Here is a 14110-nt window from a genome sequence, read left to right as displayed (position 1 = left end):
CCCCTCGCAGCCTCCCCCCAATAAATTTAAGAAAAAATTTTAAACTTTAAAAAATAAAAATAAATTTAAAAAAGAAAGAAAAAGATCTCAGACTGATAACCTTTTACTTTAAGCAACTAGATAAAGGAAACTAAACCCAAAGCAAGCTGAAGTAAAGAAATAAAGATTAGAGTAGAAATGAATGAAATAGAGAATAGAAAAATAAAAGAATCAATGAAACAAAAAGTTTGTGCTTTGAAATATTAACAAAATTGACAAACTTTTAGTCACACAGACCAAGAAAAAGAAGACTCAAATTACTGATAGTGGAGACAATCTTACAGAATCTTACAGAAACAGTAAGAATTAAAAGAGAATACTATAAGCAATTCTATGCCAACAAATTAGATAATTTAGATGGAATGGATTAATTCCTGGAAACAGACTACCAAAACTGACTCAACAAAATATAAAATCTGTATAGATCTATATGACAAGTAGAGTTTGAATCAGTAATCAAAAAATTTTCAACATGGGGCACCTGGCTGGCTCAATTGGTAGAACCTGCGACTCTTAATCTCAGGGTCATGAGTCAGGCCCCACGTTGGGCATGGAGCCAAGAAAGAAAGGGAAGGAAGAAAGAAAGAAAGAAAGCCAGCCAGCCAGCCAGCCAACAAACACCCAGGACCACAAGATGATTTCACCCATGAATCCTACCAAATGTTTAAAGAATTAATGCTTATCCTTCTCAAACTCTTTGAAGCAAAGGGAATACTTCCTAATCCATTCTATGAGGCCAGTATTACCCTGATACCAATGCCAAAAATGTCATGAAAAAAAGAAAATCACAGATCAATATGCCTTATGAATACAAATGCAAAAGTACTAAACAAAATACTAGCAAACTGAACCCAACAGCATAGTACAAGAATATACACCATGACAAAGTGGGACTTATCCTAGAAATACAATGGTGGTTCAAGATTAATGTAACCATATTAACCAAATAAAGCAAAGTAAGCATTTTTTTTAATGACAAAAAAGAGAAAGAACGAGCAAGCCCAAGCAGGGGAGAGACCCACAGTGGGAGAGAGAGAGAGAATTTTAAGCAGGTTCAGCACAGAGCCTGACATGGGGCTAATTCCCACAACCTTGAGATCATGACCTGAGCAGAAATCAAGAGTTGGATGCTCAAATGACTGAGCCACCCAGGCGACCCAAGAAAAGTGAACATTTTTAAAAATGTTTATTTATTTTTGAGAGAGAGCACAGGCGAGGGAGAGGCACAAAGAGAGGGAGACAGAGAATCCAAAGCAGGCTCCAGGCCCTGAGCTGTGAACACAGAGCCTGACATGGGGCTTAAACCCACAAACTAGGAGATCATGACCTGAGCAAGTCAGATGCTTAACCAACTGAGCCATCCAGGTGCCCTGAAAAATGAGCATTTTAACTGATGCAGAAAAGGCATTTGACAAAATCCAACACCCTTTCATGATAAAACTACTCAACCAACTAAGGATAGAAGGGAATCTTCTCAACCTGAAAAAGGGCATCTACAAAAACCCACAACTAACATATATAATTGTGATGGCATGGATGCTTTCTCCCTAAGATAAGGAATAAGACTAGGATATCCATTCTCACCACTTCTATACAACATTGTACAGAAAGTTGTAGGTGGGGCAATCAGGCAAGATAAAGAAATAAAAACATCCAAATGGCAAAAGAGGTAAAACTATCTCTATTTGCAAATGACAAGATCTCTTATGTAGAAAATCCTAAAGAATGCACACACAAAAAAGCAATTACAGCTAGTACAGTCAGCAAGGTTGCAAGATACAAGATAGACATAAAAAAAATCAATTGTATTTCTAGACACTGGCAATGAACAATCCAAAAATGAAATTAAGAGAACTTCACCTGAGATAGTACCCAAAAGAATACTTAGGAATAAATTGACATCAGGAGGTGCAAGATTTATACAATTAAAGCTACAAAACATTGTTGGCAGAAATAGAAGACACCTGACACAATTATACATAAAAGAAACACGTTGAGCCTTGGTAGAGATTTTACCATTATGGCAAGATGTTTGTCAGGTGTAGTTATTTTCCACAACTGTCTTAGTAATGAAATATGCTAGGTATAACAGGAATTACCCTGTCACATCCATACTTTCACATCCATACTTTCAAAACCAAAGGCAACCATCAAGGACAGATTTGTAGGTAAATCTTATAGCATCCTATTATCTAACTGTAACATGGAAGAAAGCAGCAACAGACTCACAAGAAAGTAAAACATGAAGCCCAGAAAAGCAACCATCTCCATACATCACTTCCCCATACACGGAGTTGGCAACAGGAAAGCAACGTGGGGTATATCTTACTCAACTATTGCTTCTTTCCATCCAACTATTTGTCAAATATGTATTAAGCATCCACATAAGTGATGGGGCAGGAGAGACAACCTTTTCATCATTCTCCAACACCTACCAAAGTATCTGGAACATAAAAGGGGATCAACAAGTACTTACTGAATGAATGAACAACTTCAAGACAGTGAGTCATGGGAGAGTTCACATGGAACTGCTTTGAAAGGTAAATGGGATACAGACAAGTAATAAGGGTAAACGAAAACATTAGCAAAGGTAATGGAACAAGAGTTCGTATACAGGACTCTGCATTTCCAGACTCATCCTAACTAGAACCTCCTGGATACCCATCTCAATGGAGCCCTCACACTGGATTTACACCTGGTGCTCACTTCACTACACTCTAAAAAATATAAATAAACTGGAGTTAGAGAAAAAACAACCACCACAATAAGGCACTTTGCTATGGAAAAAAAAAAGTAGATAGCGTTACTTTGAGCCCGAGGGGTTACAAGAATTCTGAACTAGGTCTTGGGGCGCTTCTTACTTCAAATAACTCGCATTTATATTTCAAACTCAAACATCCACAGTCCTTGTCCCAGAAATACTTTCATGCACCATTTATCATTAATTTAATCAGCAAGTCCTTTCTCTTTCCTCTTCAAACACAAACCCCATATGCTCTCCAATTTAATACCATACACTGAAGAAATTCTGGTTTCTGCACAGGTTCTCAGAAGACACATTGTCTCCGGTGGGTAACGCCTATAGCCTTACCCCGGGTATCCTGCCAGTCTTCCTCACCACATGTCAAACTCCGCGTCACACCACTCTGATTTCAATCAAGAGAGCTTTCTGAGCCCCTCTGCAAATTCGTCCATCTCATCCCCATATTCCCGAGGACCTACTATCCATTCATTCACAAACAGATCTTACTCTGCGCTGACTTGTGCAAGAGAAGACAGAGCAGGACCCCAAGGTTCCTAAGCGGGTTGCGCAGGCTCTCCCGCGCCGCCACCTCATTCCCGCGCCTTCACCCCACAAGCTCCCAAGCACAGCATGCTCCACGGACACCAAGAACCCCGAGGCTCACACTCTGTGTTCGTTCCTCCGATTCCCGCCCAGGGAGACTGGTACCGCCGGGAGTGCAGGGGGCGCTGAGGCAGGAGTGGAGGAAGCGCCACCCCTGATCCGCAGTGCCTGAGGGTCCGTAGACCCGGAACCGTACCGCCTTCGGTCTCCTGCAGCAAAACCCCCTAAGCGAACCCCTCCCCTGAAACCCAACCGATCCCACCTTTACGCTCAGCATCGCTATCGGCGTCGCTTCCGAAAAGGTCTTCCATATCCGCCATTGACCCGCACGTCCGCCGCTGCTTCAGCTGGGGGCGCCTCCGCGACTGTCTTTACGGCACGGAACCAACGAAACGCGACACTGTCGCAAAGATTCGCTGAACGCCTCCTTTCCTTCGGCGACCTGGTTTTTGCCGGCTCATTGACTCTCCTACGTCCACTGTGTGCACAAATCCCGCCCTTCAGTCGATATCTGTTCCTATTTGCGAGCACTCTCACCGAGGGTGGCGTCTCCTGGTGTCCGTGGCGTGGGCGGGGCTTGAGTCGCTCCGCGGAAGGACCTAGACCGCGATAAACCTGCCACGAATCAGGCCTGAAGTCCTTTGTTTCATGCTGAGTAGCGGTTCTCAAACTGTTGAGAACTACGAAGAGCCTTGCGTGTAGGTTATATCTATTGCTATTTAACCTATTAGTAATTAAAACAATTGAATTCAAATATTAAATTCAAAATGTTTAAATAACAATCAGATTAACATAGTCTTTTAAAATTTTAAATGACTATATTCTTTCCAAAACCAAAAAGTTGGAAAAGTGGAATTGTTTTACAGTTTTGAAAAGATCTTTAATGTCTGGCTTAAGAGAAGACAGCTTAATTCTCATACCTGCTGCTACACTCAGAAATGTTTTGGTTGAAGGCATGTGAAGAAAAATCTAGCTTCGTACAGACAGGGAGGACCTCTCAGACCCCTTGAAAGGGTCTTCTTCAGACCACTTTTTGACAACTGCAGGTTTAGAGCATTGCGTCTCGAACAATTCTATCATCCTAACTCACTATGCACTTAATGTATAAAATGAAATAAGTGTTTCACAAAACAATATTTCTTTACCAAGATGCAGTCTGAGATTTCCTACTCTCTTTTATTCTATTTCAGCTTTTGTTGTGTTTTGGTTTTAATGCCAGCAAGCAGTGAACCCACTAAATTGCTTCCATTTACTAGTGGATTTCAACATGCAGCTGGAAAAACACTATTCAGAGGCTTCCACTGTGTTCATTTTGCTGTCAAAAGTTTTATTTTGGTAGGAAATGTGGCTATAATTGTACATTATAAAGCAGACATTAAGAATTTGCATAATAGGTTAGTGCTAGGTAAACCCTCTTGCTTCATTGAAGCTTAAAGAAGGAAGTGACTTACACATGTTACAGACTAGGTCTTTTTTTTTTTTTAGAAAGCTTACTTTTTGTTTTTTTAAAAAATTGTACATCTTGTGCTAAATTATTATCTGATTAGTCTCATCTAAGGGTTTTGATCTTTGACAGGCAATATGGATTTTTACTTTGGAGATTATGAGATATGGTTTTTGTTGCAGATAAGTGCCTGACAGGGTTCAAATGGGAAAGAGGTGGGACCTGGTATGGTATCAATTCTAGAACTGTTGTGTTTAAAATAGAAAGTGTAAGACAAGGTAGATGGGACCGAATTAAAACTTTTGGGAATACTGGAAAAATAAGTATTCTATTTGTGATTTAATTTTGTTTTCATTCAGAGTACTCTCTTTTTTTTTAATTTTTAAAATGTTTTATTTATTTCTGAGAGAGGGAGAGAGACCGTGTGAGCAGGGGAGGGTCAGAGAGAGAAGGAGACACAGAATCTGAAACAGGCTCCGGGTTCTGAGCTGGCTGTCAGGGCAGAGCCCCACTCAGGGCTCAAACCCACGAACTGTGAGATCATGACCTGAGCCAAAGTCAGGCGCTTAACCGACTGAGCCACCCAGGCACCCCTTGTTTTCATTCAGAGTACTCGCTTTGAAAAGTGCACTTATCCAATCTTAGCAAGTTTAATTACAGTGAGGCCTAGTGAATCACTGTGCCTATATTCGAGACTAATAAATAGATTTTGTGTTGATTTTATTTGAATAAAAATGCAAAACAAATAACTTCTGGTTCTTTAATTTTTTTGTTTACTTTATGCTGATCATTGTTCTTCTATTCATTGCCTTTCTTCATACAAAATACAATAATTCAATTAGATTTCAACCAAATCAATCACAATCATTGATGTACTGGTTGCCTGAGGTTAGATGTTTAGAGTATTAAGATAATCTTTTCATTTCAGAGAAGTTCATCCTATAGGATTTGTGTTTTCAAAACGGATTTTTTTTTTAAGTGTATTTAGTTATTTTGAGAGAGAGAGAGAGAGCATGCTCACATGTGTGGGGGACGGGCAGAGAGAGGGAGGGAGAGAGAGAATACTAAGCAGGCTCTGCAGTGTCAGTGTAAGCCTGACACATGGGGCTCAAACCCATGAACCATGAGATCATGACCTGAGCCAAAATCAAGAGTGAGACCTTTAACCAACTGAGCTACCCGGGTGCCTTGGAGCTAACCTTTAAAAGGAAAAGGCTGATGGGGTGCCTGACAGCTCAGAGCCTGGAGCCTGCTTCATATTCTGTGTCTCCCTCTGTCTCTGCCCCTCCCTCACTCATGATCTGTCTCTTTCTCTCAAGAATAAATAAACATTAAAAATAAATAAATAAAATAAAAGGAACAGGTTGATTTGAACTAGAGAGGAAGAGAGAAGTCCTGCAGTTTCTGTCCCTAGCAGTAAATCAACAATGGGGCAGCTCATTTCTTGGAAGATATGGAGCATTCACTTATAGTCTGGCTTTATTAGATTCTTTGCTGACTTGGATCTCTGCAATGGGTGGTATAGGGATATAAAAATAGCAAACAGGGTACACGCAGCTTGTGTGTATATATACATATAAAAGTTTGAGGGAAAATAGTGTAAAACATCTGAAGAATTTAAGTTTCAGAAGTAAATTATAAACTACATACAGGTCCCATCGAATGGAAAGCCAGAAAATGATCAACATGAATGATAGAAAAGTTTTCTTAGTACTATGTTCTAAATGTTTATATCCCTTCAAAATCCATGTTGAAATCCTAATGCCAAACCGATGATCTTAGGAGGCAGGAAGTTTGGGAAATGATTAAGTCATGAGGGTGGCACCCACACAAATAGGATTAGAATTCTTATAAAAGAGACCTTCCAGAACTCCCTAGCCCTTTCCAACAAGTGAAGACACAACAAGAAAGTCCTCGCTATGAACCAGGAAGAAGGAAGAGGACTCTCATCAGAAAGCTGTCATGCTGGCACCCAACCTCCCAACCTCCAGAACTGTAAGAAACAAATTTCTGCTATGTATAAGCTACCTAGTCTGGTATTTTATTAAAGCTGTCCAAGTGGACTAAGATAGGTTGATTCAAGCTAGATTATTGAAGTCATGGGAAGGCTTCAATAATTTTTCAAAACATACAATTGAGCAGTGCCTAAAATTCAACCAAGCAAAACTGAGGTTAGTGTACTCAAATCTATTCCCTGATTCACTTGAAGTTTCAGAACACTGGATGAGGAGAACATTTTAGAAGCTTCTAAAGAGAGAAAAGTCAGCTGACATAGAAAGGATCTGGAACTGGGGCACCTACGTGGCTCAGTCATTTGGGAGTCCGACTCCAGATTTGGGCTCAGTTCTGATCCCCGGGTTATGGGATTGAGCCACTCACTGGACTCTGCACTGAACGTGGAGCCTGCTTAAGATTCTCCCTCTGCCTCCTCTCTCCCACTCGCATTCTCTCCCTCAAATTAAAAAATTAAGGGGCGCCTGGGTGGCTTAGTCGGTTGAGCGTCCGACTTTCGCTTGGGTCATGATCTCGCGGTTCATGGGTTTGAGCCCCACGTCGGGCTCTGTGCTGACTGCCAGCTCAGAGCCTGGAGCCTCTTTCAGTCTGTGACTCCCTCTCTCTCTGACCCTCCCCTGCTCACGCTGTCTCTCTCTCTCTCCTAGAAATAAAAAAATTAAAAAAAAAATAAATTAAATTAAATTAAAAATAAATAAAAAATTTTAAAGGTCTGGAATTAAAATAACAATGGACTTATCAACAACAATTCTGAAAGTTAGAAAACAAAATGCTGAGGGAATTGGTTTATTCTAGAATTCTATATCCAACCAACCTATCATTAAGTACAAGGAAAGAAAAATGATACTCTGTGTCAGCCATCATCTATGTAAGCAGTCGAACTGCCCTAAGGCCGCCATGCCGTGAAGATGCCCAAAGCAGACACACACAGAGACCAAATGGAGAGGCCCTCAAACACATAAAAAGAGAGAACCAGCCTTCACCTGCTGAAGACCTCCTGTGGTTCCAGCTCCATCTGAATACCACCTCAGTAAGAGACCCCAGGCCACAAATGCCCAGCTGAGCAGTTCTGAAATTCTTATCTCACAGAATCCAGAATACAATGAGTAGGTGTTGTGGCAGAATAACACAAGTTTTGAGATCTATGTTTTATAGCAATAGCCATTGGAAGAGTTACTAAAATACTTTACAATCTATGAATGGTGACCCACCAAAATGAAGAACTAAACCAAAGAAGAGAAAAGCTTTAGAGGAAAAGAAACCCCAAGATTGGAAGGAGGCAAAAGAAATCCCTATGATCCTAGAAGGCTGCTGATCCACAATGGAGAAGAGGACAGAAGGCTCCAAGAGCGAGCAGTCTGAGAAGAACCCAAAGCTAATGGGATGCCTGCTGCAGTCACGCATCCAATAGGGATTTAAAGTGCCTTCTCTAGGCCAGAAACTATTGTAGGCACTGGAGATACAACAGAACACAAAATAGACTGAGCATCTATTCTCAGAAACTTGCATTTTGGTGGAGGATGAGACACAATAAAAGAATATACTAATAAATCTATAAATATATACAGTTTTAGTTTTTGTGTACTTATCATATGATGTATTTGAATATTTTGAATGGGTATTTTTCTGTAATGGGAGTATAAAAACATTTGTACCTGATACATTAAAGCTAAGCAAACAGAGGGGCGCCAGGGTGGCTCAGTCGGTTAAGCATCTGACTTGGGCCCAGGTCATGATCTCACAGTTTGTGGGTTCGAGCTCTGTGTCGGCCTCTGTGCTGACAGCTCAGAGCCTGGAGCCTGCTTCATATTCCGTGTCTCCCTCTCTCTGCTCCTTGCCTGCTCTCACCCTGTCTCTAGCTCTCTCTCAAAAATAAACAAACACTTAAATTTAAAAAACAAAAAGCAAACAAAAAACCAAGGCAATTATTACCTCCAAGAAACAGAAAAAGTAGCCCTCTGAAGGCTACAGAATGCTATGTGGCTCAACTGGTAATAATAATAAGAGGTAACACATAATACCTACACCTTCTGCTAGGACCTGTTTTGAGTGCTTTTTATATGGGGTCCACCATCCTTTATCTGAAACTCGGAGCCACATATGTTTCAAGATTCAGATATCTTCCCAGATTTTAGAAAGGGAATACAGCACATATATATTTATTCCTCAACACATCTAATTAGGTCTGAGGACTAGCCTAAATCAAAATTAAATTTCTATGGTAAAATGTAAAAAATCCAAACTAAGAGGGATAAACAAAACTTTAAATAGCTTTAGGTCAGTTCCAGGCAATTTTGCTACCAAATGTTATGTACTTTTTACTTTGGAGCTTTTTGGATTTCAGAATTGTGGCTAAGGGTATCTGGGCCAGAGCTAACTTATTCATTCCTAAAATATTCCTATTTATACACAAGGAACCTAAAGGAAACACAGAGAACCTAAGTGGCTTTGCCCTAGGTTACACAGCTAATAAGACTTGCTTGGCCATAATTATGTAAACACTGAATATTTTAAGAGTTGTAGTACTATTTGACTTTTAAAATGTGACACACAGTCATAAATTTAGTGAGGAATAGTTTACCATTTGATGTGGAAAGTCCAAGACACATGAGTTATGAGGAAAAAACATTCTGAATATGATGTATATCAAGCTACCATCACATTTTAAATGTGTGGGTATACCATGTAAATGGATACACTGTCTCTGGAAGATGGCAACAGGAGCTGGAAACCAAAGAAAGGAGTTAGGAGACTGGAGGAGGGGAAGAGAAAGAAAACCTCACTCCTTGTGTACTTCCTGAAACATTTGAGTTTTATACCCAGTGATTGTGCTCAAAATTCAATTAAATTTCAAAGTAGTAAGAAGATAGAGACCAAAATGTCAGTACTGCTTAGTTAACTCTGGATGCTCAGGTTTTATTTTACAGTAGTCCCCTCCTATCCTTGGATTCACTTCTCAAGGTTTCAGGTACCCACAGTCAAGTCACCACATCCAAAAGTAGATGACCCCCTCCTGATGTGCCCTCCAAAGGTAAATAGTAGCCTAAGGCTAGGTCACGGGGCCTATGTCCTTCACCTCACTTCATCTCACCATGCAGCCATTTTATCATCTCACATCATTGCAACAGGAAGAATGAGTACAGCACAATAAGATATTTTGAGGCAGAGAGAGGCCATAGTCACATAACTTTTATTACACTGCATTGTTATAATTGCTGTCTTATTTCTTTTATATTAACATTTTTTATTGTTGTCAGAAGACTGAAATTTGTTTTAGAATCTATACATACACACAAAATTCTTTATTAATTAACATGAGCAGATTAGAAACCAAAACAGCAAAATGAGTAAACAAACTAAAAATTACAAATAGTCATCCTGCAGGAAAAAACTGTTGTAATAAATAATAAAAAAGTACAACACAAAACTTCATATTTGAATTGTACAGTTACTAATAATGCTAGTTATTATTTTGTTAATCTCTTACTGTGCCTAAGTTAAACCTTATCATAGGATAAATGTGTAGGAAAAAAACAGTGTGTGTGTATATATGTATACACACACACACATATATATATAGCATTCCCTGGGTGGTAGATAAGGGGACTAGTGTATTTTGTTCTTTTCTATGTTTTCCAAATCTACAATAAACATGCATTAGTTTTAGAATTATTGGGAGGAAAATCTTTCTTTAGGGAGTACATTATTTATTCAACTATATATATATATATATATATATATATTTTTTTTACTACTTTGGCATCCAGAATCCTATGACTATACAAGTCTTAAGATTCTAAAGAATGAGTAAATTTTGGATTCTTGGACTAAAAGTGACAGTTGTTGTTATTGTCATAATCCACAGTGGGCCTGAAGTAAATTTTTTAAGCAATTTTTTTAAATGTTTTTTTTTGAAAGAGAGTAGGTGCATGCAGGGGAGCAGGGGAGGAGCAGAGAGAGAGGGAGGCAGAGGATCCCAAGGGGCTCTGCACTGACAGTAGAGAGTCTGACAGGGACTCGAACCCACAAACCCCGAGATCATAATCTGAGCTGAAGCCGGTAGCTTAACCAACTAAGCCACCCAGGCACCCCTGTAGTAACTTTTTAATTGAAGCTCTGTTTACTCAGTTGGAGTTATGAAAGTTATTTGAGGAGCAATTTTGAATCACGTCATAATCTCACAGTTCACAGGATCAAGATCTACCACAGTTAGTGAGATAGAGCCCCAAATCCAGCTCAGTGCTGACAGTGTGAAGCCTGTTTGGGATTCTGTCTCCCTCTGTCTCTGCCCCTCCCCCACTCACTCATGTTTTCTCTCTCTCTCAAAATAAATAAATAAATAAAAGTTATTTGAATATAAACCTATTACGTCATGGAAGAGTTTTCAGGCTATCAAGAAAGACATAAATCTACATCTCATAATAAAATTTAAGCTTCTTTCCAAAATGATGGCAAGCCTTTTCCCAAATCTCTTTCCTTTCACCATCTCTATTTTTTTTCCTCTCATCATCTTTAATCTAACTTACTTTAGATTCAAGTGTCAACTGCAAAGCACTAGTTGATAATTGTTCCCTATGCAAATGAGTTTGGACAGCAAACATGAGCTTGGAAAATGTCCCAGTACACTTCCTATGAAAATTGGGACTTCAGTTGAGGGGGAAAAAAAAAAAAGAAGTAATGAGTTAGGTAAAAAACCATTTCTTAGCACTGAAGCAAACGTTGTCCTTTTGAAACCTTTCTTCTTGAATCTAGCATTAGGTTTAGAGAGTGTCTTCCTTGAATAGGTAGGATTTAGATTTCTCTCTGAAGCATAAGGGTTACCAGGGAGCTATGTCCTTACAAGACCTACCCGGTGAGCACAGGATGTCAGTGAACTCTAAGAGCCGGAACATCAACCACCCAGGGAAGGAATTAGAAGGAACAAAGAAAGGGGAGGACGCAGAAAAGGGAGGCAGGGCACTGTGCTTGGGAGTATTAATGGAGGAAGCTAAGTAACGTGATATGTAGCAAGGATACCAGAGGAACAAAATGAGAAGTATGAGGCAGGAGAAAAAAGAAGGAAAAATAGATGAAAGAGACAAAGGGAAAGGAGGAATAATCCGCAAGAGGATGGAAAAAACAACAACCCAACACACCTTTTAAAAAGAACGTAATAAAATAGTATTAAGGGAGGGAATATGGAGACAAAAGTGGGAACACACTCCCAATGCTAGAAACCAAAGATACAGACAAAAAAGTTAGGAGATTTACAAACCGCCCTGCCAACCGATATTTTTACAAATCAGAAAGAACCAGTAAAACAAACGCGGCTCAAACCCAAAGCAAAACTGAAAATGCCACTTTGCAGTAAAGCTGCTCTGATGAAACCTCCTCACTAGATTTCCTTATTCAATTGGTTGTCTTAGAATCATCAGCATAAATGCAGAGATATCATCTCCCGGTAGGCTGGCAACTCCTGGCAATGCAGGCTGTATCTGGCTCTCTATGTTTTTTTTTTTTTATCTTATCCATAGAGGACTTCCTGCAAAGAGATACACTGTATTTCACGCTTGCAATTGCAAAAAAAGCATTCTCGTATTAAAATCCTTAGCGGTAATACGGTAAAAGGCCACAAGATGGTGATGGTATACCCTGGACAGACCTGGTTCACCAGCAAAAGGATCAGCGTCTGCACGCCCCCCCTCCCCTCCCCGGCATCAGTTTTTCCTTAGCAAAAATTGACTTGGGGAGCGAGGGTGGTGTGAAAGAGAGAAGAGATTTGAAAAACACTAACTTTAGATAATAATAAAAACACTTCCTTTAATAAAACTTAGAAATACGCATCCATTTGGTTTCCCTTGTTTTTTCCTAAGATTGACTGGTAAACACCAAGAAAATGTTTTTTCTGTATCTGATTATGATGTATCTATTGTTAAAGTGATACATTTGACTGAAGTAACTATTACCTTTTAGGGAAATTTTAATTTTTTTCTAGGACTCCATAAGATGAAATTTTCCTAGAGTCCAGTAAAGACTTTTTATCTCCTTGACTGCAATTTATTTCCTTACTCACTGAGGAAATGACAGGCAGGGTTAATCTTGCAAATGGGTGTGACATTTTAGGTTAATAGTGATTCATGCTGATATATGGATACCTTTCATTTCCAACACATAAACACACATGTATATACTTTTTATCTGCCATTTAACACAGAAACATTTGGAAGGAGGAATAGGATAGACTCCTGGGTCTAAAATGCCAAAGAAGAAACTAAAGGAAAAATAATGTAAAGTTTATTCGAGAGCCACAAGATTTTGTTTCCAAAAGCAATAATAGTCATTAGAAGTATTCTTTTCTGGGGTGCCTGGGTGGCTCAGTCAGTTAAGTGTCCAATTTCGGTTCAGGTCATGATCTCATGGTTTGTGAGTTCGAGCCCTGTGTTAGGTTCTCTGCTGTCAGCACAGAGCCTACTTCTTCCCCTCCCCTGCTCATTCTCTCTCTCAAAATAAATAAGTAAATTTTTAAAAAGTATTCTTTTTTATTTAGCATCAAGTAAATTCTTAAAAGCTACCTAAAGTTCCAAATACTGACCTGAATCTGATACTATGTATCAAAACATCACAAACATTTCTTACCTTTGACCCTGTAATTCCATATCAAAGACTTTATCTTGGGAAAATAAGAGATTCAATGAAGATCTACAAGGGTATTTATTAGACCATTATTCATAGAGGGGCTCCTGGGTGGCTCAGTCGGTTAAGCATCCGACTTCGGCTCAGGTCATGATGTCATGGTACATGGGTTCAAGCCCCGCATCGGGCTCTGTGCTGACAGCCAGCTCGGAGCCTGGAGCCTGCTTCAGATTCTGTGTCTCCCTCTCTCTCTGGCCGTCCCCTGCTCACGCTGTCTCTCTCTCTCTCAGAAATAAAAAAATAAAAATAAATTTAAAAAGAACATTATTCATTGAAATGAGAAATATTTGGAACATCATAGTAGGGAATGGATCAAATAAATTATCAGACATCTATAAACTGAAATCCTATGGAATAATTTAAATTGTGTGTTTCAGTGCATGTCATATACTGGTGAAGGTAGTAGAAAAATAAGACAGCCTTTTGAAAGGGCAATTTGGTATCATCTATTTAAATTGTAAATGGGTATACTCTTTGGTTCAACATTTCCATGTCTAGGTATTTATTCTGAGAAATTAATTTGATAGATATGCAAATATATATGGACAAAATGTTCACTGAAATTCTGGTTATAATAACCAGAAATTATAACCACT

The 14110-nt window shown here is 39.3% G+C and overlaps 1 protein-coding gene across 2 annotated transcripts in view; it reads right to left on the bottom strand.

Annotated features, from left to right (window-relative positions):
* Nucleotides 1–3764, bottom strand: part of LEO1 (LEO1 homolog, Paf1/RNA polymerase II complex component) — a 35980-nt gene extending 32216 nt beyond the window's left edge. The window contains exon 1 of one of the 2 annotated variants that reach the window (XM_039237137.1): nt 3648–3764. In XM_039237137.1, the coding sequence (XP_039093068.1) occupies nt 3648–3705 (58 nt within the window). In that variant the 5' untranslated portion in view covers nt 3706–3764. The remainder of the gene's footprint in view (nt 1–3647) is intronic. The other variant, XM_039237136.1, reaches the window with a different exon arrangement.
* Nucleotides 3765–14110: the final 10346 nt, after the last annotated feature.

This window comes from Hyaena hyaena, unplaced genomic scaffold (genome assembly GCF_003009895.1).
Source record: "Hyaena hyaena isolate Hyena2069 unplaced genomic scaffold, ASM300989v1 scaffold_120, whole genome shotgun sequence".
NCBI lineage: Eukaryota > Metazoa > Chordata > Mammalia > Carnivora > Hyaenidae > Hyaena > Hyaena hyaena.
Note: the sequence above shows the minus strand (reverse complement) of the source record. Positions and strands in the feature narration are given on the sequence as shown.